This window comes from Syngnathoides biaculeatus, chromosome 10 (genome assembly GCF_019802595.1).
Source record: "Syngnathoides biaculeatus isolate LvHL_M chromosome 10, ASM1980259v1, whole genome shotgun sequence".
NCBI lineage: Eukaryota > Metazoa > Chordata > Actinopteri > Syngnathiformes > Syngnathidae > Syngnathoides > Syngnathoides biaculeatus.
In genome coordinates this window covers 9,935,447-9,956,856 of record NC_084649.1, presented here as the reverse complement: position 1 = coordinate 9,956,856, position 21,410 = coordinate 9,935,447, and the positions used below count along the sequence as shown (strand labels likewise).

The following is a 21,410-nucleotide window of genomic DNA, read 5'->3' as shown; positions in this document are numbered from 1 at the left end:
GCAACGCAGAGCAAAGACGAGTTAGACATGCTTATGTGTGGAGAAAGTTAAAAAAGAAATGCTGTTATTTTAAGATGCAATGACTGTCGCAGTATGTGAATAATCGAAGACAAAGTGGTTCAACTGGACGAGATTTTCTCTTTTCGAGTGGAAAATGTCAGGTCTGAAGCCACACAAAATAGAAAGTGCAGGATGAGATGGTGTCATTTTAAAATTCCACCTTGGCACAGCCTGATCCAGGATGAAATTACAGACAATACAGTCCACAAAAAGCAAATTCTGTATTTTAAAAATACATATATATTTTTAGTATATAGTATAATATATCAAATAACATAACATTGGGAGCATCCAACCCCCCATCCCCCCCACCCCCCACCCCGTGCTCGAAAAGTAGATCTTGGGGTAAAAAAAAGTCTGGGCACCCTTGTTATACACCATACCTGTAAATAGCTGATACTTTTTTTTTTCTCAAAAAAGTGGGAATATTTGTCTTGATGTTTTTGATATGAAGAATGGAAAGTTATATGTTAAGTGAGATTTTAACATTAATTTACATACATGCACAAAAATCCAATATCCATCAAAATGATAAAAGACTAATTTTAAATGATGAAGATAGGTAATGAATTCTTATTGCTGATGCATCTTGCTCGTCTCACATTAGTATAGTAGTACAGTATAAATTTTAATTAACCACTTATATAGGTTAGAACTTTTGGTCACAATAAACAAGCATATTGCAGAGTAACTGTCAACAGCTACCTGAGTACAACAGCAGACGAGACATGGATTGACATATCTTTTTCTTTTAAACTCACAGATGTGCAAGGGATGCAGAGTCTTCTCCCATTTAGGGCAGTTAAAATACCCATTTCAGCAACAGTCCAGTGCAATGAACATTGTGCCAAGGATGTCTAGACTTCCAGGAATGTCTGTAGTTTAAAGTAACTAATCATGTGATATAGTCGAGGACCATGTCAATTGTGCAAGTGTTGCAGGTACTACTCACGTACAACAGGCTAGTATTGGTCAACAACAGATATGAAAATGGTGCAGAGAGTTCGGACTACCTCAGTGAGTGCACGGATAATCAATAATATATAATACTAATTGGCCTAGAAAAATGTGAAAAAAAACTCGAGATAGGAAGTTGGGAGCATCTTGGAGTTGAATTGTACATTAGCTGTTCAAGAATTTAATTGCAATAGGGAAGAAGCTGTTATGTTGCCTAGTAATTTGGGTTTGCACTGTGCGGAAGCTCCTACCCGAGGGAAGGAGCTGGATAAACAGGTGGCCAGGATGAGGAGAGTTCAATAGAATCCTGCCTGCGATTGTCCGAGTTCGGATGGCCTGCAAGTCCTCAACCATGGGTTAGGGTTGTGCTGACATTCTGTTCACAGTTTTGATTGTCTGTTGCAGGTTTTCCTTTTTTGTGGCAGCCCCAAACCAGACTGTAATGGAAGTACACAGTACTGATTCTATGACTGCTGTGTACAACCGTCTCAGCAGCTCTTGTGGCAGGCATTGCTTCCTCAGAAGCCGCAAACCTGTTTGCGCAGTAGGCAAACTGTGGTGAGTCCAGACTGACGCTCTGGAGGTGGTCCAGCATAAGGCGTTCAAAGGACTTCATGACCACAGATGTCAAGGCAACAGGCCTATGGTAATTCAGACCTGAGATTGCAGGTTTCTTGGGGACCAGGATGATTGCTTGAGTTTGGCAGTAAACAACGGCTTTTTATTGAACGTACGAAAACATTTTGTTGGTACATACACCTTCTCACAGAAATTGAAGTAAGATGTAACAGCATTGAATATTGGCAGTCATTGAATTTGCAAAAGTTGTTGGGGAAAAAAAAAAGTCTCCAGAAGAGTCTCTGATCGTAAGCAAGTCTTCCCTTACGCACTTGAGTTGAGATGACCAAAAAACAAAAGTGTAGACAATAGTAGGGAGTATCATACCGAGGTCTCCACTCATGAAGGCAACATCTTGGAAAAGACTCCAACTCCATCTCCAACTATCACTTTTTATTAGATAGCCGTGCCCCAATTGTTAAGATGATTGCTTGCCACCGTGGGAAATCCAGGTTCAAGACCCCCGGGCACACCATCCGCCAACTAACGGCTGTGGCTTCCTTGAGTAAAACACCGATATCCCAAACTACTTCCTGGGCAGCTTCAGCTGAACCCTGCTCTAGTGTGTTACATTAGCATGTTTGTGTGTTCACTGTGATGGGTAAAATGCAGAGAACACGTGTGCATGCATTAATGTCCATGAGAATAAAGGTGGTGATTCTTCTTCTTCTATTACAGTAATGCAAAGCATACATTGGGTTAAACAACAATTGATGGTGGATAAAGTGAAGTCTATTCTGGTGCGTGGACGGCTCGAGTGACAGGATCAGATGTGATGATGGTTCAGACTCCCGAGATTATTTAAACATTATCATGTTTTTGATTTAAAAAAACAAACCAAAAAAAAAATTTAATTCCAAATTGAAAAATTTGTGGGGCATTTGAACTTCAGTTTACCACTGTTCTCTCTTTGCACGTTCTGCCAGCAATTCTGTTTCAATCCTTTGTCATTATTGCTTGATGTACAGCTTTAGCTGTTCAACACTCCATTGTCTTGTTTTACGGTTCATAATGTGACACACATTGACAATGAGAGACCGGTCTGGACAGCAGGCAGACCATTCTAGTACCCGCACTCTTTTACTCCGAAGCCACACTGTTGTAGGATGTGCAGAATTTGGTTTGGCATTGTCTTGCTGACATAAGCGTGGTCCTCAATGTAAAAGACGTTGCACTTGTTTTTCCAAAATCTGTATGTACCTTTCGGCATTAATGATGACTTCACAGGTGTGTTACCCACCCACAGTTACCCATGCCACTTGCACTAGCAAAGCCCCACACCATCACATGTGCTGGTGTTTGAACTTTGTGTCTGTAACAGTCCGAATTGTTCTTTTCGTGGCCTGGAGAACACGACGTTCACAATTCCTACAAACTATTTGAAATGTGGACTTATTGGACTACAGAACACTTATATTTTTGCGTCAGTCCATCTTACAGTGAAGAAAATAAGTATTTGAACACCCTGCTATATTGCAAGTTCTCCCACTTATAAATCATGAAAGGGTCTGAAATTTTCATCATAAGTGCATGTCCACTGTGAGAGAGATAATCTACAGAAAAATCCAGGAATCAGAATGTATGATTTTTTTTAACGATTTATTTGTATGATACAGCTGCAAATAACTATTTGAACACGTGTCTATCAGCTAGAATTCTGACCCTCAAAGACTTGTTAGTTCGCCTTTAAAAGTCCACCTCCACTCCATGTTTTATCCTGAATCAGATGCACCTGTGTGAGGTCGTTAGCTGCATAAAGTCAGCTGTCCACCCCATACAATCAGTAAGACTCAAACTTTTAACATGGCCAAGACCAAAGACCTGTCCAAAGACACCAGAGGCAAAATTGTACAACTCCACATGGCTGCAAATGGCTATGGAGAAATTGCTAAACAGCTTGGTGAAAAAACGTCCACTGTTGGAGCAATCATTGGAAAATGGAAGAAGCTCAACATGATGTACAATCTCAATCAGAGTGGAACCCCATGCGAGATATCACCTTGTGGGGTCTCAGTGATCCTTAGAAAGGTGAGGAATCACCCCAGGACTACACGACAGGACTTGGTCAATGACCTGAAAAGAGCTGGGACCACCGTTTCCAAGGGGACTGTTGGTAATACACTAAAACGTCATGGTTTGAAATCATGCATGGCATTGAAGGTGCACATGTCAAGGCCTGCCTTAAGTTTGCCAATGACCATTTGGATGATACAGAGGAGTCATGGGAGAAAGTTTTGTGGAACTGGAATGGAACATTTTGGTCATAATTCCACAAACCGTGTTTGGAGGAAGACGAATGATGAGTTTCATCCCAAGAACACCATCCCTACTGTGAAGCATAGCATCATGCTTTGAGTTTTTTTTTCTCCTCATGGAACAAGACTGCACTGTGTTGAGTGCACTGTACTGAGAGGATAACTGCGGCAAAGTATTGTGAGATTTTGGGGAACAACCTCTTTCCCTCAGTCAGAGCATTGAAGATGGAACGTTGCTGGGTCTTTCAACATGACAATGACCCGAAGCACACAGCCAGAAAAACCAAGGAGTGGCTCCGTAAGAAGCATATCAAGGTTCTGGCGTGGCCTAGCCAGTCTCCAGACCTAAACCCAATAGAAAATCTTTGGAGGGAGCTGAAACTCTGTGTTTCTCAGCGACAGCCTTGAAACCTGTCTGAGCTACACAATATCTGTGTGGAGGATTGGGACAAAATCTCTCCTGCAGTGTGTGAAAACCTGGTGAACAACTACAGGAAACGTTTGGCATCTGCAATTGCAAACAGAGGCCAGTGTACCAAATGTGTGTTCAAATACTTATTTGCAGCGGTATGACACAAATAAATTATTAAAAACTGATACATTGTGATTTCTGAATTTTTCTTTTTAGATTATCTCTCTCACAGAGGACATGCACCTCCTATGAAAGTTTCAGACCTCTCCATGATTTCCAAGTGGGAGAACTTGCAGTATAGCAAGGTATTCAAATATTTATTTTCTTCACTGTATATGATAAACTGGCAGTGTAGCTGTGTCTTGTTGATAAATGGATTTTGCTTTGCATAGTACAATTTTAAGTTTCATTTATGAATGTAGTGCCAAACTGTATTTACTGACATTAGTTTTCTGGAGTGTTCCTGAGCCCATGTGATGATATCCTTTACACATTGATGCCAATTTTTGATACAGTGCCACCAGACCAGAGGTCACGCCCATTCAATGTTGGTTTTTGGGCTTGCTGAGTCCATTCAGTGATTTCTCCACATTCTCTGACCCTTTTGATGATCATCTGGACAGTAGATGAAATTCCCAAATTCCTTGCGACTGTATGTTGTGGAACATTGTCTTAAAACAAACTATATTCTCATGCACTTGTTCACAAAGAGGTGAACCTCAGCCCATCTTTGCTTGTGAATGATTGAGCAATTCAGCCAAGCTCCTTTTATACCCAATCATGGTACCCACATGTTCCCAATCACCTGGTTTACCTGTGGGATGTTCCAAACAAGTGTCTGACGAGCATTCCTCAACTTTCTTAATTGGAATTGGCTTTGTAAATAATGGATCGGGTTTTTTTTGTCAATCACTCTACCTTTGTCAAAGAATCAGCCAGTAAAACCAGCATTCTATCATCTCCCATTTTATACCAGTGTCTGATCTGAGCATCACAGGATTTTGTCTCACTTTATTTCGCGAGGTTCACTCAATTCACTATCTACAGCATCCCAGCTTTTATCATACTCACTCAAAAGTCCTTTTATGTTTTATGATTGATACACACACACGCACACACACACATGCAGGCCTTGAACCTGATGTCTGCTATCCCCCCCATCTATGCCTCCTGTCTTTATCTGTCTCAGGTTGGGTCATTGTCATGCATATGGGACCTTAGGTCTGTGTGTGTTGTGTTTAATGATGTGGATTGAATGTCAGCTCACAAAGACTTAGTTATCAGTAGGTTGGGAACATTTTAAGTCTTGCAAACCTGATATACATACTGTGTTTTCATACCTACTTGACGAGTTTTTTTTGTGTGCCTTGGATATTTCGTTTTGACACCAGAAGAAAACATTTTCATTGATTTAAGGGAAAGTCATCCAGCAATGAAAATGTTGCCATCAACTGTGTTGCTTGTTAAGGGTGTACCACAAGGTATTATTTTAGGTCTGCCTTGAACCCCGGCATATTTGGGGTTCAGGATTCACATGCCACAGCTTGCAACCAAATGGTATTGGACTGAAGCAGTCAGTAATGGTTTGTCTGGGGATAGCGTGAGGTCTAGATTTCCAAGGCATGATGGTGGTCCGCAGGATCTGGGAGGGTGATGGAAGTGGCAGCATGAGCAGGTGATGGAGCTTGGCAATGTGGTTCAGGCAGGCAGCAGAGTGGGGAGACACGGGAAGGCGCTGTAAGAAGAGAGCACAAGAGGATATGTTTGTACCGAGGTAAACAAGTAATCTTTTCCTTCACAAGCAAGATTTTTTATGCAAGAGCCAGATACCAGATAGCAAGTGCGCAAATACTCTGGTGCTGGAACACTGGATCTGGCAGGCTTAAGTGCAGGGTTTGATGATTGCTGATTGGAACCAGGTGCATGGGCGAGGAGTTTCTTAGGGCTGGAGAGAGAGAGGAGATAAAAGGCAGAAAGCAAATTAATGAGTAGCATTTTAAGTAAGACATTTCAATAGCTGATATATTCTTGGTAAGGAGCTGGAAATAAGGACCCATATGGGAAAATATTTTGTGTGTAAAGAATGCTGATATAAGACCATTCAATTGCAAATACATCACTGAGGGATGTGATGATGAAAGTGCATAGTTGAAATAAATACTCAGAGGGAACACCGTCCAGTTTCAACACAATAGTAGTTCTAGCAAATTATTGCTAGCATTAGCACTGTAAACAAGCCAATCCTGCTTATGCCACAGTTGCTATGTTTAGGTTCTTCACCAGAAATGCTGAAAGTTTCCCATCTCTTGTGAATTATCTCACCTACCTGAGGTCCAGTCACTCACATTTGAACAATGTACGGGTGTGGTCAGTCATGCTTGCAGATATAAAGTTAATGCACGCTGCAACTGAATATATATAAATGGGAGGCCGGCTTGGTAGAACGTGTGTTTATGTGCGTGCGCTCGACGTATTGGCCACACCTGAATCAAGCAGCGAGGTGGATGATTTTTTATTATTTTTTTTTTGGGCACGCCGTCACACGAGCAACCAAAACTGCCTCGCGATCGACGCATTGAGCACCCGTGGGGTAACTGAATTTCCTTTGACATGGCTCATTATGTTGATGACTTTCGACGTAAATGCGTTCACAGTACGTGAAGAACCTCGGAACATGTGCTTTTGGCAACACTTCCGCACATGCTCAGTACGGTTAACTTGCATTTCCTGTTTCCGAGTGAGTACTGATTGTTTAGGCTCAGGCTTGTTTTGTTACCTTTTATGAAATGAACACGTAAATTAATGTCGAGACTACACAAAATAAGCGACGTCTTTCAATATGTATTTTTTCTATTCATAAATTTTACGCACGTGATTTTTCGTGCTCGACTGTGCAGATTTGCAAGCACTCGTCAAACCACAGTGACTGCTGAGCTCCCATCACTCTTCTTCTGTTTGGCAGTCTTTTTGCCTAGTTGTTAAAAAAATGAGAGCTTAGTATTTCACTTGTTTTTCAGTGATAAATATTCCACCAGTTTCAACAAAGCTCCTAAAGCCCAAGATAGCAGGTAAGCACACGACTGCCAGAATGGAAGATGAATGAATGAATGGAAACCCATTCAAGCGAGTTTTTTCTCATGTTTTTGAGTTTGTAGGGTGAGACCTGCAACTGGTTAAGAGTGTATACTGAATAAATAGGTGGCAATATGAGGGGAATGAAGTGCTAGTATAAAGTATATAGTATTCTGTCTGCAACACACTGAGAGAAAAAAAATAACCAGTGTATTTTAGTTTCAGTAAACTTTGTTCAAAATTTTTAATTTGGAGCTGAGCTTAACTTAACTCATTTTTGGGGCCGTCAGCTGAACTTTTTTTTTTAAACCATTTCACGTAAAATTAGATCTTTTCCAGGACTGATGTTACATTTATACATGGTCCTTAAAAGGTTTGTTTGGTGTCGTCACTTTGTGACATATGGCCAGTATACTTCCATCTGTATCACACATCTACATTTGAGTCATATAGGCGAAAAAAGGAATGGACGACAGGTACAATTGGTTATGTGGTTATCGGCGTATACTCAAGTCGTAGTCCAGTCGTCCAACCATCCTGGTGCCTCTTTTTGGCATATTGACCTAAAATATCCCACAATAGTATTTTAGGTTTCTATGGAAATTTGCTGCAAAACGTCTGCACACCCACACAGGATTTGTGAAGATCGTCATTGTTCATATACCTACAATAAAATATTGATCAGTTCATTTTCCACCAAAGTAACTGTATGTTTATGGAACGCTTCAGTTTAAAACTGAGTTTCTAGGCCTTTTCTATCCTCATCTAGCAAATTCCCCCATTGTGAAAGTCACATTGAAGAACAAATGTTTCTCAGACCACCACTTACTGCAAGTGTCATCACCCTCCTCCACAACATACTCAGCCTCTGCTGCCAACAATTTGTAGGATGCAAAAACTATTTGCGCCCCTTTTTAAAATCATTCAAAGGGCCAGACAGCATTTGAGAGACACTTGCCTTTTTATTCCACACACTTAACCCACTTAAACCCATCAGTCTCCCAGAGGAAGCATTTGTCCACCCTGGTGTGTGAGTGCGCGCTGGCCTTGGAGAAGCTCGATTAAGTGCCACTCTGGTTTTGCAGTGATTACAGAATATATAGCTGCAACAAGTGACTGGAACATGTGAATTTGTACATGAATAGTGTGTATGATGATATCACCAGAGGCAATCAAAAGACTACACACATGCTGTACAACATTTCAATATGATTACATACAATGTTGTCATTTTAAAGCTGTATTTACTTAAAAAATCTATAACAGACCAGCCTTTTTTTCAGTTCTGCATTCACAGCAATTTAGCTATAATAATCCTACATATGGCGATGCAAGTCTGATTCTTGTGCCACACAAGTAGTTGGTAGTTATGAGCCACTCTAATCATACACATTGTGATCAGAATTCAAAATATTCTGGACAGATACAATCACTTTGAGTGGACTGAGAACATTGCCACCATATTCAGCAGATAAATACAGCGCTTGCTTTAGCATTGAGTGCTACAATAGCACATAGTAGAATGCAAAACTTTGACCACATCAAGGCAAAAAATACTTTCTGCAATTAGTTTGTGAACATTCTGTGCAGAAAGAAGCAGTAGCTTGCAATAAATGGCCTTTATTGTCAATAATGCTCAATTAAAGTATAGGGATCTTAGTTAATTCATCTATCCATGCATTTTCTGTACCGCTACCCCTCACTAGGGTCACGGGCACTGGAAAATTCGTTAACTGTTTTTTTTTTTTCTCCCCTAAAGACAACAAATCAAACTCAATAACACAATTCATAATGTGGGTATACATGTGCAGTTATTTTTTAATGACAGTTTTAAATAAATTGAATATAAGGGGGCACCACTTTGTTCATTAATGACTCTAAATTGCCCCTAGGTGTGATTGTGAGTGTGACTGCTCGTTTGTTCCTATGTGCCCTGTGATTGACTGGTTACCAGTTCAGGGTGTACCCCGCCTCCTGCCCAATGACAGCTGGGACAGGCTCCAGCATTCCCGCGACCCTGTGAGGAAAAGCGGCTAAGAAAATGGAAGGATGGTTATAAAGGGAGAAGAAAAAACCTCTTGCTTTTTTTAGTGATTATTCCATTTTAAAAATAATGCAATGAAAGTGTTTATCAAATAATGTTCACACAATCGAATGTCCAAAGTCCCGAAGTAGCAAATTATGGTGAAAGCTGTTCTGTATAATCCTAAAATGTATGTCAATGCCACCTCTCCGCTTTACACCATCGACAAACCATTTGACTTGCTTTGAAATTTTACTTAGAGTGGCTATAGAAATTCCAATAACAGTTGTTTTTCTATCTTGAGAAAATGTCCTGCATTTAAATGTATATCCATCTTGGGGCCATATTTCCCAAGATCCCAAATACTGACTGATCGCTAACCAGCATGTTTTACTCTAACAGATGGTGCACACTGATGCTGGGCAGCATGCATGTGATTTACTAAGATTGTGATGTTTCACTAAGATCCCAAATTGTGGGCGTTAAATTGGGTGTTCACTTACCCTTAACAAATTGCGTTCGCTGTTGGCAACAGATGTAAATGTGTTGGAGACTGCCATATTTAAAAGTGGGTATAGAATTTTTGGCAGCCTTGATGCGTTTCACCATTGAAAATGTGGGAGTTTGTCAAAAGGGAGAAATGAAATAGAAAGTGATTAAATTTGAAATATTAGTGAAAGAGGCAAACAAACGGAGTTGCTAAAAAATAGTATTCTCTGATAATTTGGGGGAAGCCAAGCAACTGGATGAAAGCCAGGACAAATGCTCAAATTCAACCCATTTGTCGATCTGGATAAACCCTGCATCAATATTGTGTGTGTGTGTGTGTGTGTGTGTGTGTATCCATCCATCCATTTTCTGAGCCGCTTATCCTCACGAGGGTCGTGGGAGTGCTGGAGCCAATCCCCCCTGTCATCAGGCAGAAGGCAGGGTACACACTGAACTAGTTGCCAATCAATCGAAGGGGCATCCGGAGACAGACAACAGTCGCACTCACGATCACACCTAGGGGCAATTTAGTGTGTCAAATTAATAACTGTGAGGTCAAAACTCTACAGCTGCATCACCGTGCAGCTATATATACAGTGCCCTCCATAATTATTGGCACCCATGGTTAAGATGTGTTCTTTAGCTTCTAATATTTTTTTTTCCGAAATAATATGGGACCTTAATGGGGAAAAAAAAGAGAAAAATCCAATCTTCAATACGAGTGCATTTATTCAGTGGGGAAAAAATCCCACATAAAGAAATATATAACGTGTGTAACAATTATTAGCACCCCTGGTGTTAATACTTTATACAACCCCCCTTTTGCCAAAAAAACAGCACCTAATCTTCTCCTATAATGTTTTACAAGATGGGAAAACACAGAAAGAGGGATCTTCAGCCTTTCCTCTTTGCAGAATCCCTAAATCATCCAGAGACCTGGGTCCTTTCCGCTTCAGCTCACCCTACAGGTTTTCAATGGGGTTGAGGTCTGGGGACTGAGATGGCCATGGGAGGAGCTTGATTTTGTGTCCGGTGAACCATTTCTGTGTAGATTTGGTCATATGTTTAGGGTCATTGTCTTGCTGAAAGACCCAGTGACGACCCATCTTCAGCTTTCGGGCAGAGGCCAACAGATGTTGATTTAAAATGTCCTTGTATTTCAAAGCATTCATGATGCCATGCACCCTAACAAGGTTCTCAGGGCCTTTGGAAGTGAAAGAGCACCACAGCATCACTGACCCACCCCCGTAATTCACAGTGGGTATGAGGTGCTTTTCAGCATGCGCATCTTTCGTGGCACGCCAGACCCACTTAGAGTGTTTGTTGCCAAAAAGCTCAATCTTGGTCTCATCTGACCACAGCACACGGTCCCAGTTGAAGCCCCAATACCGCTTGACGAACTCCAGAAGTTTGTGTTTATGATTGTGAGTGAGGAAAGGTTTTCTCCTTGCATGCCTCCCAAACAGCTTGTTGGCGTGTAGACAGCGCCTGATGGTTGATTTGGAGACTTTGTGACCCCACGATGCTACCATTTGTTGTAATTCTGTAACAGTGAGTTTTGGAGATCTTTTGATTTCTCTTACCATCCTCTGGACTGTGCGTGATGGCAAAATAAACGTGGGTCCTCGTCCAGGCTTGTTTACCACTGTTCCAGTTGTTTTGAACTTCTTAATTATTCCTCTCACAGTGGATATGGGCAGCTGCAGTTGAGTGGCAATTTTCTTGTAGCCTCTGCCTGACCTGTGTCGGTCGACGCACATCTGCCTCACTTGTATGCTGTGTTCCTTTGTCTTTCCCATGTTTAAGAGTGGATAAGAGAAATGGCCTCTGTGTCACATCATATTTATACCCCAGGGAAACAGGAAGTGATGAATTACTAATTAAATGTTCCTACATAATCTGGTAAACGTTGTAAACTACTGTAGAAATGACAGAAATGCTTCAATTATATTTATTTCCTGGGGATTGTTAAGGGTGCCAATTGTGGAACAGGTGATTTAATGAAAAATAATTGTTTTTTATTCAGGGATTTTTTTATTTTCTTACAATTCATTTGAGTTGAAGGTTACATTTTCCTAAAATATTCAGTGTGCCACTATTCTTCTGCAATAAACACTGAATTTATTTTAAGGCTTTTAACACATCTTAACCGGGGGTGCCAATAATTATGGAGGGCACTGTATATATATTTTTCCCACTTGTTGCTGATCCTGTCCCTGTTGCACATCAGGTATAGCCAGCATTTCACTTTCATCATGTCTTTAAACATTTACCACACCCTGTCTCAGTCCAATTCATTGTTATTATTCAACACCTGGAAAAACTGCTCTGGGAGAAGCCAACACAGTACACTGACATGAACCAGATGCATGGAAACGCAGAGTTGAAAGGAGAGACTCCTTCTTGTGTCCAGTTCTCTTAACACAGTACAGTATTTCTGTCAAGAAATTTGTGGAAAAATGTGTTGTTATGAAGATATACCTCCCACACTGATTGGAGCTTATGTATCCATGAAGACTTTTTTGTCATTCCGTTTGAAGTGCTCCGCTCAACTGGTTACTAGTGATGTGATTTATTCCAAACTGGCATTTACAAGGGTCACTGTGTTCAATCAGAACATCCTTTTTACAGATGTTATGACACGCAGATCAATGTAAACACCACGTAATTCATTAAGCTAGAGTTAGCCCATTTGTCTAGGAACGTAGTTGTGAATGTTGTATTTTTACTCAAGGAACAGTACTGAAAAACACCTTCATTTTAGACCACCTCTGTTTTGAAGCAGCTATATTTTCAAATCCGTAAACGAGGACGCCATAGCGACTTTACATTAAGATGGATCACATGCACACAGACTCTAGCCTGTCATCATTCCGAGTCATCGTTTACATGATGAAAATTTTAATTTTGATCGGTTTGGGAAAAGGAATATTCCACTCCTGTGAAACTGAAATTCTCCTGTGATTCTCTATTCCAATTGATGTGTTTATATGGAGCATTTTGATTTGGTTTGGTCTTGTAACCTGACTCTCATGTCTCCATGCAAACCAGGCATATGACTTACTTATACTGTACTTATTACATTAGGACAAGCTTGCACTAAAGGGCCACTGTCATGAAATGGATGATTATTAGTATGTTGTTAAAGAAAAAAATGCCAGCCAATATGGGCCCATGCGTTCTTTTCACCACAAAACATGATTTTGACATATGGCTTTTTTTGTAGCTCATGCCATGAAAATCCTCTTGAGGGATTTGTTTTCGAGAAGGAGAAGGAAGTGACCTAAGGTACAGAAGTGCCCCCAAGTGGACTCGTTTGTTTCTATTAGTTTAACCTGCGGGAAGGTAGCTCATTGTTCCTTCATGTTAGCTAAAATGCTGGCTGAACATTGCTTGAACACTCGGGAGGATGGATTTACCCTTCATAAGTTTGCAAGAGACCCGGTTCGTCATGAAAAATGGATTGCACGGGTGCAGAGGACAAGAGCTTCGTGGGTTCCAAATGACAGGTTGGTATGTATACAGCTACTAAAAAAAATAATAGTTTCTCATAACGTAACAAAAGATCCGCGTACGTATGACAGGCGTGCTAAATGTGTCGATGTGCGTGTTGGACGGCGTCGGGTTCACTGGTGAAGGCTGCTTCATCGCCTCGCCAGCGAAGGAAGAACTTTGGGGACAATGCCGCACTCAGCCGCGTGCGACGACAACACCGTAAAGCGCCCTGGCTCAACGGTGTTGTTCATCGCGAACTGCGGTGGCTATGAACAACGCCTTAATGCACCATGGCTCGGCTCCGTGATAAGCCACTTCGGCGCCGAAAATGAGCCACACCGGCCAGTTGCGATGAACCGCGATGGCTCATCTCCGCCGCAGAAGTGGATCGGACAGGGAGGCGGTTTGGCCGTGATGCATCTCATTTGAATATGGCTCGAAACAATAGGGTAATACAGCCCCAGTCTCTTCACTCGGTTGTGAGATGTTCTCTTCTTCGAAAAGAGCCTGTGTCAGAAGAGGCGTGTTTGTCTCCCATAGTTAGGTCCACTGCGGGTTTTCATTGCCGAATGTCCGGGTGATGTCACGGACAGCGGATGCAGCAATATGGCGACCACTTGGATGTCGTAGAATGACACTTCTGCAACTTTGCGCGTGGATGACGCGCTCTCCGTTCATATTTATTTTTTCCCATAGACATTGAAGTGAATCATGTTATATTTATTTTTCATTACAATATCTATTTTAGAATGTTTATAGGGATGACACTTGACCTTTAAAGGTCCCATATTGGCTATTTAGACTTTCTTTGAGACACTTTGTAACATGGACTTATTTAGTATAAGTGTACATTTCATTAAAAAAAACAACTGTGGTTTTGTCATTTAAGAGTCCAGAAAAAGCCTCTCTGGCAGCTACTTCTGTTTGACCCACTTTTGTATCCCCTTTGTCCATATTTGGCTTAGAGTGCTCTCTTTTCTCTAATTGGTTGCCTCCATGTAGAGGACCGACGCACCTATGAGAGCACAGTGTTTATGTTGACAGCGCTGGCTGGGAAGCAGAAAGGGAAGGCGGAGATCTTCCAGAGTGATACCAAAAAGATTGAGAAATTCATGTGACCTGATAAAAAATGTCTAGATCTTATGTGTGGATGGTTTTACTTCATATTTCATGTTTACTGAAGCATCACAGAGACAATGTTACATCCCAAATAGTAGGAAAAGCTTGGTTTGGCAAAGTATGTCCCAATGAACTAAAAATATCCACTATGGTGATGACTGTTACTTATTGAATTTCCTGTTACATACTGTGCTTGGTGACACACTTGAAAATAAAAATTTGATATAGGCACGCATGTGTGAATATCAATATACACCTACACCCATGCACACCTACACGAGCTTGGATATTTGTCTCTATCTCTCTGTATTCCATCCCGCCTCTCTGTCATCCATCATCTCCAAGGCAATCCTGTGAAGGCACACACCACATCATGATTAGCTGTTTTCATTGGCTGGAATCTATATCATATACAATAGCCAGCTAAACCTCTTATCTATGCTGCTGGCCTCCACTTCCACGTATCAGCTGATCAATTCCCTCCTGCCATGTTTGAGCTGTTGTGTGTCTTTCTTCATTTCATGCCTGACGCACTTTATTGGAAAATTGTGACTCAGCGGGGGAAAGTTGTTCATTTACTCTTACCAGCACATCAAATTAGTGATTACCATGTCCACTATCATTAATGTAGTAGTCGCCCAAGCATGCTTGCTATGGCTTCAGATGTGACTTTTTGTGAGGGGAAAAACAAATACATAATTATGAGCAGCTATACGTGTTAATAGATTATTATTACCATTTTTAAATAAATCTGTACTTGGTTGGGAAAGATAGAAAATACGTCCATTGTATTTGTGCACAAAATAAGGTATTTGAATGAATGAAGGGTAAAAGTGTTGAAGTCAACCTGTAAAACCATCCCGTGTGGCTAACAGAAATCCAAGACTGGACAACACTTGGTCCTGTCTGTATAAAGGCTAACAAATTGACTCACAAGGTTGTCTAACAAGGGAGTGTAATCAATGACCTTATGTGTGTATTTTGTTTAAAAACAACTACAAAAAACAACAATAGTGCCACGATGATGTCTGATTGCACTGTTTGCCTGGCAACTGTCTCCTGGCCTCCCAAGGGAAAGGCAAGCTGAGTGCAGTTTGCGCTGAGCAGAGAAGACAGTTATTGATTTTCCAGTTGTCTATTATTTTTATTTTTCACTGACAAAGGGCCGAGTGAGCAAATGTTTTTTTTTTTTCATTTACTTTTGTTCTCCAATCATGTGTGTCAATATTTCTTTGTTAATTGATGTGCGTTCAAGGTGTGGTTGCACCATCTCTGTTACCAATTATCTGATGATTGCGGAAGTGCGAACACAGCCGTCGCGTGTATCCTGTTGCGTTGACATCACTACCGTTTGAATTAGATTTCCAGTCAACCAACTCAACAATTCTCCAACACCTCACGCTGCTCACTAATTGGATGGAAACTAGCAGGTGGAAGAAATGCCTCTTTGCTGTGTGTTTTGTGTGTGGGCGGAGGAGTTTGGGGGTGGCGGGGACAAAGGTTTTCTGTTTACATCTAGCATCAACAAACTTTTTAATCTCAGGGAACGATATCAAACTGAAGTTGTATGTTCAACTGTAATAGTTTAATCCCACATACATGGAAAAGTGAAGAGATTCACTTGGATTTCAATATAATACTGAGTAGCGTTTTACGTAATGCTCTGAATGGGAAATTGAGGACCTGCACATGCTTAACCTTTGTCCACAATAATATTCCCAAACTTAAATGTTTAAAAAAATGTTAAACGTGGATTTATTTTGTAGACCGTTGTCAGAATAAACAATTTTTACAGTAAACAACTTAAGTGGATTAGGGAGCCACTTGTAGACCACTAGACAGAAATTACAATGAAATACTTAACATGCATCTGATGTCACAGATGTTCTATACTTTGGAAAAAATATATATAAATGTATCAGAAACATTATTGTTTGCATTCCCTACACATGCAGTTGGTCCTCTTCCTGCTAGGCTCATGTTTCATGCATCAAGTCTGTAATATCCCATAAAAGCAAGGAGTAATTATCAACAACAAGACAGGGATATCATTTAATGTGCCTCCCGCATCCGAGATGCACAAAAATTAGCAGAGAAGCCTGAAGTGTGAAGCTTCAGTTTGGGTCTCTAGTTGCATGGCTGAAAACCCATCCCACGTATTTGTGTTTGTTGGTGAAGAGATTTTTAGGACTGGATACATTTATTATTGTTGTAGTAACACCCTCTGTGCCACATTTGGTCCATAAATGGACACAACTGGCATGTTTGAGGGAAAGTGAACCATTACATTGGCTAGCCTACAAGCCAACTAGCCAGCAAGCTAAGGTGCTAAAAATCTAACTCGACTGCAACAACATCACTTAAAATGTCAGCGCTCGGAGTTGTGTGTGTGAGACTTATTGTTCCAGGGCTGGTACTCCTTTTTTTCAAGTCTAGTGCATCCTGGGGCTCACATAGTTTAAAATTGATCAGTGTAAACTATTAAAATTCAACTTGAAATACCTACAAGTTCCTCCCTAAGTCAAGTCTTGGGCCTTAAATGTGATCAGATATCTTGTTTATCCTCATACAGTCTGCATTACATGATCTTAGCCATCAATATCACATTCAGAAAATGTTACCCGTAATTTCCCATTTATAATACACTCTCGAGTACAATACAGACCCCCAAAATTGACTCCAAATATCAGGGAAACCCTTCTTCCTGTGTGTATTACCAATCCTTGACTTTCCATCAATTGAGCTTTTCCATCCATCCATATTCTTTGCCGCTTATCCTCACGAGGGTCACGGGGAGTGCTGGAGCCTATCCCAGCTGTCAACAGGCGGGAGGCGGGGTACACCCTGAACTGGTTGCCAGCCAATTGCAGGGCACATGGAGACAAACAGCCGCACTCACAATCACACCTAGGGACAATTTAGAGTGTCCAATTAACGTTGCATGTTTTTGGTATGTTGGAGGAATCCAGAGCGCCCAGAGAAAACCCACGCAGGCACGAGGAGAACATGCAAACTCCACAAAGCCGCGTCCAGGATTGAACCCGGGACTTCAAAACTGTGAGGCCAACGCTTTACCATGCTGCCTCCATTGATATATTTATATTCCAAAATGATTACTTGGTGATTCCCTCCTAAATAGTTTTACGTCAGATCCATATTATAATTAGGTTATAAGGTTTTCTTGTTCTATAGTAATTTACATATAATTGTGGTCGACCCTAGTATGATGTTTTACCATGATTGTTGTTGTTTCGGTGTGTGGGTCCACATTACCGACATCTGAGCATATACTTCCTACTACCCATCATGCTTTGCATTACATCATGTAATAATAGCCCGAGTAACACAAACTACATGATATTATTGGAAATTGAGATGACAGTGAGCTGTTTTTGGTGTGCAATCATAGCTAGCTAGCTAACTGCATACCGCTGGGGTAAAAATAGGCCAAGTAATTATAACTTGCAATGGCGCCAAATAACTTCTGATGTGAATGAATGGTCTCTGGTTATTATATTATGGGGGAGTGGAAACTCATGCACAGGTTGTAGTGGGTCCCTGGCTCTATTTTAGCCATCCTCAAAACATCTGAAAAATGAATATGGTGAACAACAGTTCAATGCTGCATCTCCACAATTGAATCTTACATAATTGTCAGTGTTTGCACATTTTCATCAATTATTTTGAAATATATTTAGAAACAAAGTCCCATTTAAACATTTTTAACTGTCATAAAGTATAAACATAAAATTACGTTAAGCACTGTTAAAGTTAAGATTGAATGACACATAGAGTAAAATCTTCCATTCTTTTCTTGTTAAAAAGTAATGTGTTAAAATGGCTGGTGACCAGTCCGGTGTGTTTTCCCACTCAACCTAAAGTCAGCTGGGATAGGGACAAGTGACCCTGATGAGAACCAGCACTGTATCATAGGGACGTACATCTATGTATCAAAAACTGCAAGTCCTCAACCCTTCACCAACCATTCAGCATATTAAAATACCCCATTATATTTTGGAACCCCAAATATAGTCACTCTTCCTTTATAAAATATATTCACTTTTAGCTGAAGGCCATGTCAAGAAACTATTTTGGCCTCACTGTCGCCTCTTCCTACCTGCTATACAATTGCTGGCTTTTTTTCATGGCGGCTGTGGCCTTGGTTATTGCAAAGGCTTTCGTTGTAGTGCGTACATTTACTGTATAAAACCCCACACAGAACTGTGTGTTCCATTCCCTCACTTTTGTTGGGAGCGCCTTAGCATTCTTTGCAAGTCGTATAAAAAATGAATGTTAAGTTGAATTATTGTGACCTTTAAACAGTTTAAACTCAACTTTTTTCATTATAGAGTTCCAGTTTTGTTCAAGTGTGTTGGTGTGCACAGTACACGACAGAGCAGCAAAGTCTTAAGTCTCGAGCACACCTTTTGAGGTAGAATATTTGCCTGCCTGATGTGTTGAGCATAAAAAGCTTCTATCGTAAAATTATCCAAGTGTGGATGGCGAAGGGCCAAATTTGGTCCAGAGGAATCATATTGAGCTGTGTGTACTGTGGGAGGCATTTTGGATCATTTTAAAATTATGGAACAACTTCATACACTATGCATGAAGCATAATGTCCCATCGAATTGTTGAGTATTTGGGTGACAATAGCATCACATCCTGACTCACACACTCAAATCGAACCGCCTTCACACAAGTAGTGTTTGCTAGCACCTTTGCAAACAGGCACAGTTCCCCTTTTATGTTTCCAAACGTGAGTAGAAAAGGAAAAGTAAAGTTTAAGTCGTCTTGTCACATTTGCCGCTCATCTACGAGTCAGTGGCACAGGCTGCGATGCCCTCGGATGTACTTGGCAAGTACGCAACTAACCTGCCCGCCAGCATTTCTGCTTGCCAGAAGAGCATCGAGGTAGTTTGCATGCCAACTTGCCTCCCCAGCAGCCACAAGCTAATGCTTCACTAACCTTGTCACCCAGTGTCTCCGTCTGTGATTGTGTATTTGGATGTATATTGACACAGGCGGTGTCTCGTCGCACACTGCAGGGACTGGCTCAGCTTTGATCGGCTCCTTCACCGCTCCAACTAGCGCAATTCTTAATGGGTTTGCTGTATCTCTTTTTCCTAGCTACAATGGAGCATCTAGGGTTGTACACATTTTGTGCCGTAGCAAATAATGGAAATATTCTCTTGCTGGGTCAAACTGCCACCATCATAAAACCTTTATTGAATAAGTAAGAAATCACTGTAAAAAGGAGATTTAAAAAAAACTGTTGATAGTATGATTAAGTTGTAGTCTTTTGTCAACGTACATAAATGCTTCATGTAACTTCCAGTGTGTATTTCTGTCTTCTGTCTTTCATCTTCTTGCATGCTGCACCTCAGGTTGTGACCAGAACAAAGCGGCCAGAGCATGTAAGGCCAATTCTAAAGTCTTTACAATGGCTTCCAGTCAGATTTAGAATAGATTTAAAGTTCTGCTACTGCTCTATAAATCACTACATGGTTTAGGTCCTGAATACATGAAAGAAATGCTAACGGAATACAAACCCAGTAGGGCTCTGAGATTGACTGACTCAGGTCTAATAATGGAATGTCCAAAGCAAATATGGTGAAGCAGCATTTAGCTATTATGCTGCAAAAAAAAAAGAATAAATTGCCAACAGAGGTGAGGTCAGCCCTGAGTGTGAATATTTTCACATCCAGATTTAAAAACTAAAACTAAAATAAGGGAGAATCATTTAACCTACAGAAATGTTGGTTGCGCTTTGTTTTTTTAAATCTCTTTTTAGACTTGCTCTTTTGTTCATTGACTCACCGGCTACGCAAGGTTTGGTGTTTAAATTTGCGTGTGAACAAATAGATGCCACCGGTAGCACGGGTTTTAGTTGCATTTTAGTGGAACCCCTTCACACATGTAGAGCTGGGACTGGTTCCAGCTTGCTCATGACCCTAATAAGGACAAGGCGCTATGGAAAATGGATGCATGAAGGCCCAGACAACATTTCTTTCATTATTTCTTCTCCTCGTTTACTGTACAAATAGTGAATGAAAATGAACGTCCAATTCACAATTGGGTAATTTCAGCCTCACGCTGCACTGTGTACCGCAGTTGTTGTTGTTCATGAGTAGGTTGTCACATCAGTGTGTAGCCATGAACGATGGTTCAAATAAATAGCCAGAAGCTGTTGAGTGTATGGTTGATTTGGTAAGCAGCTAAAAAGCATAGTGGAAACTTTCTTTTCTAGTTAATTTGAATCCTCCCCAGTTGTAGTACCTCCTTAACAGAACCACATTTAGCACTTGACTTTGTTTCCTAATGCTGAAGTCATTCAAAGTTTTAAAACGAGCCTCTCTGTTGTTGTTGTTGTGTGTGCCCCCCCCCCCTTCTCTGTCTTGCAGGGCTCACTGACCAATCACGGATGAGAAGCCTCAAGCAAGAAAGCATGGAGAACAAAAGTGAAGAATATGCGCGCATGTCAAATCCATTCAATTCTTTCCTCCTTCATTGCTTTCGGTTAGCCATTTATTTATAATTAATTAATTAACAACAAGAATTAATTAATAATTTACATTATCTTGATTTGTCTTTCCCGAGTGTATGATTCCTTGATTTATTGTCAAGTTGCACAGACACACCCCTTCCTTCTCGGAAATAAATCCAGGTGATCTGGTGGTGATGAGACTTGCAGCCTGTGTGTCTTTGTGTTGTGTTGTATGTGTGAACGTGTGCGATGGCTGTGTCTCTTGTCACAGTATGCTAATAATGACTGGAAATGGGCTCGTGTGCTGCCTTCTTACAAGGCCCAGAGGCTTGATTGTGTGCTGTGCTTGTGATTTCATCGAGAGAGAAGCCAAGGAAATGAGGTATAAATGAAGTGGGGGACAGATGAATAGTGAAGTGAGCGTGT

At 40.9% G+C, this 21,410-nt stretch overlaps 1 protein-coding gene across 5 annotated transcripts in view; it reads left to right on the top strand.

The window, feature by feature from the left end:
- Positions 1 to 21,165, top strand: part of LOC133507998 (MICOS complex subunit mic25-like) — an 88,230-nt gene extending 67,065 nt beyond the window's left edge. Inside the window, exons 8-9 of one of the 5 annotated variants that reach the window (XR_009796959.1) lie at positions 4,519 to 4,607; positions 20,902 to 21,161. Coding sequence is in view for 4 of the 5 variants with exons in the window: in XM_061833651.1 (XP_061689635.1) it covers positions 19,885 to 19,914; positions 20,902 to 20,925 (54 nt within the window). In the remaining variant the exon portion in view is untranslated. Of the gene's footprint in view, positions 1 to 4,518; positions 4,608 to 7,319; positions 7,371 to 19,884; positions 19,915 to 20,901 lie in introns of all 5 variants that reach the window. The other 4 variants (XM_061833651.1, XM_061833650.1, XM_061833648.1 and 1 more) reach the window with 4 other exon arrangements.
- Positions 21,166 to 21,410: the final 245 nt, after the last annotated feature.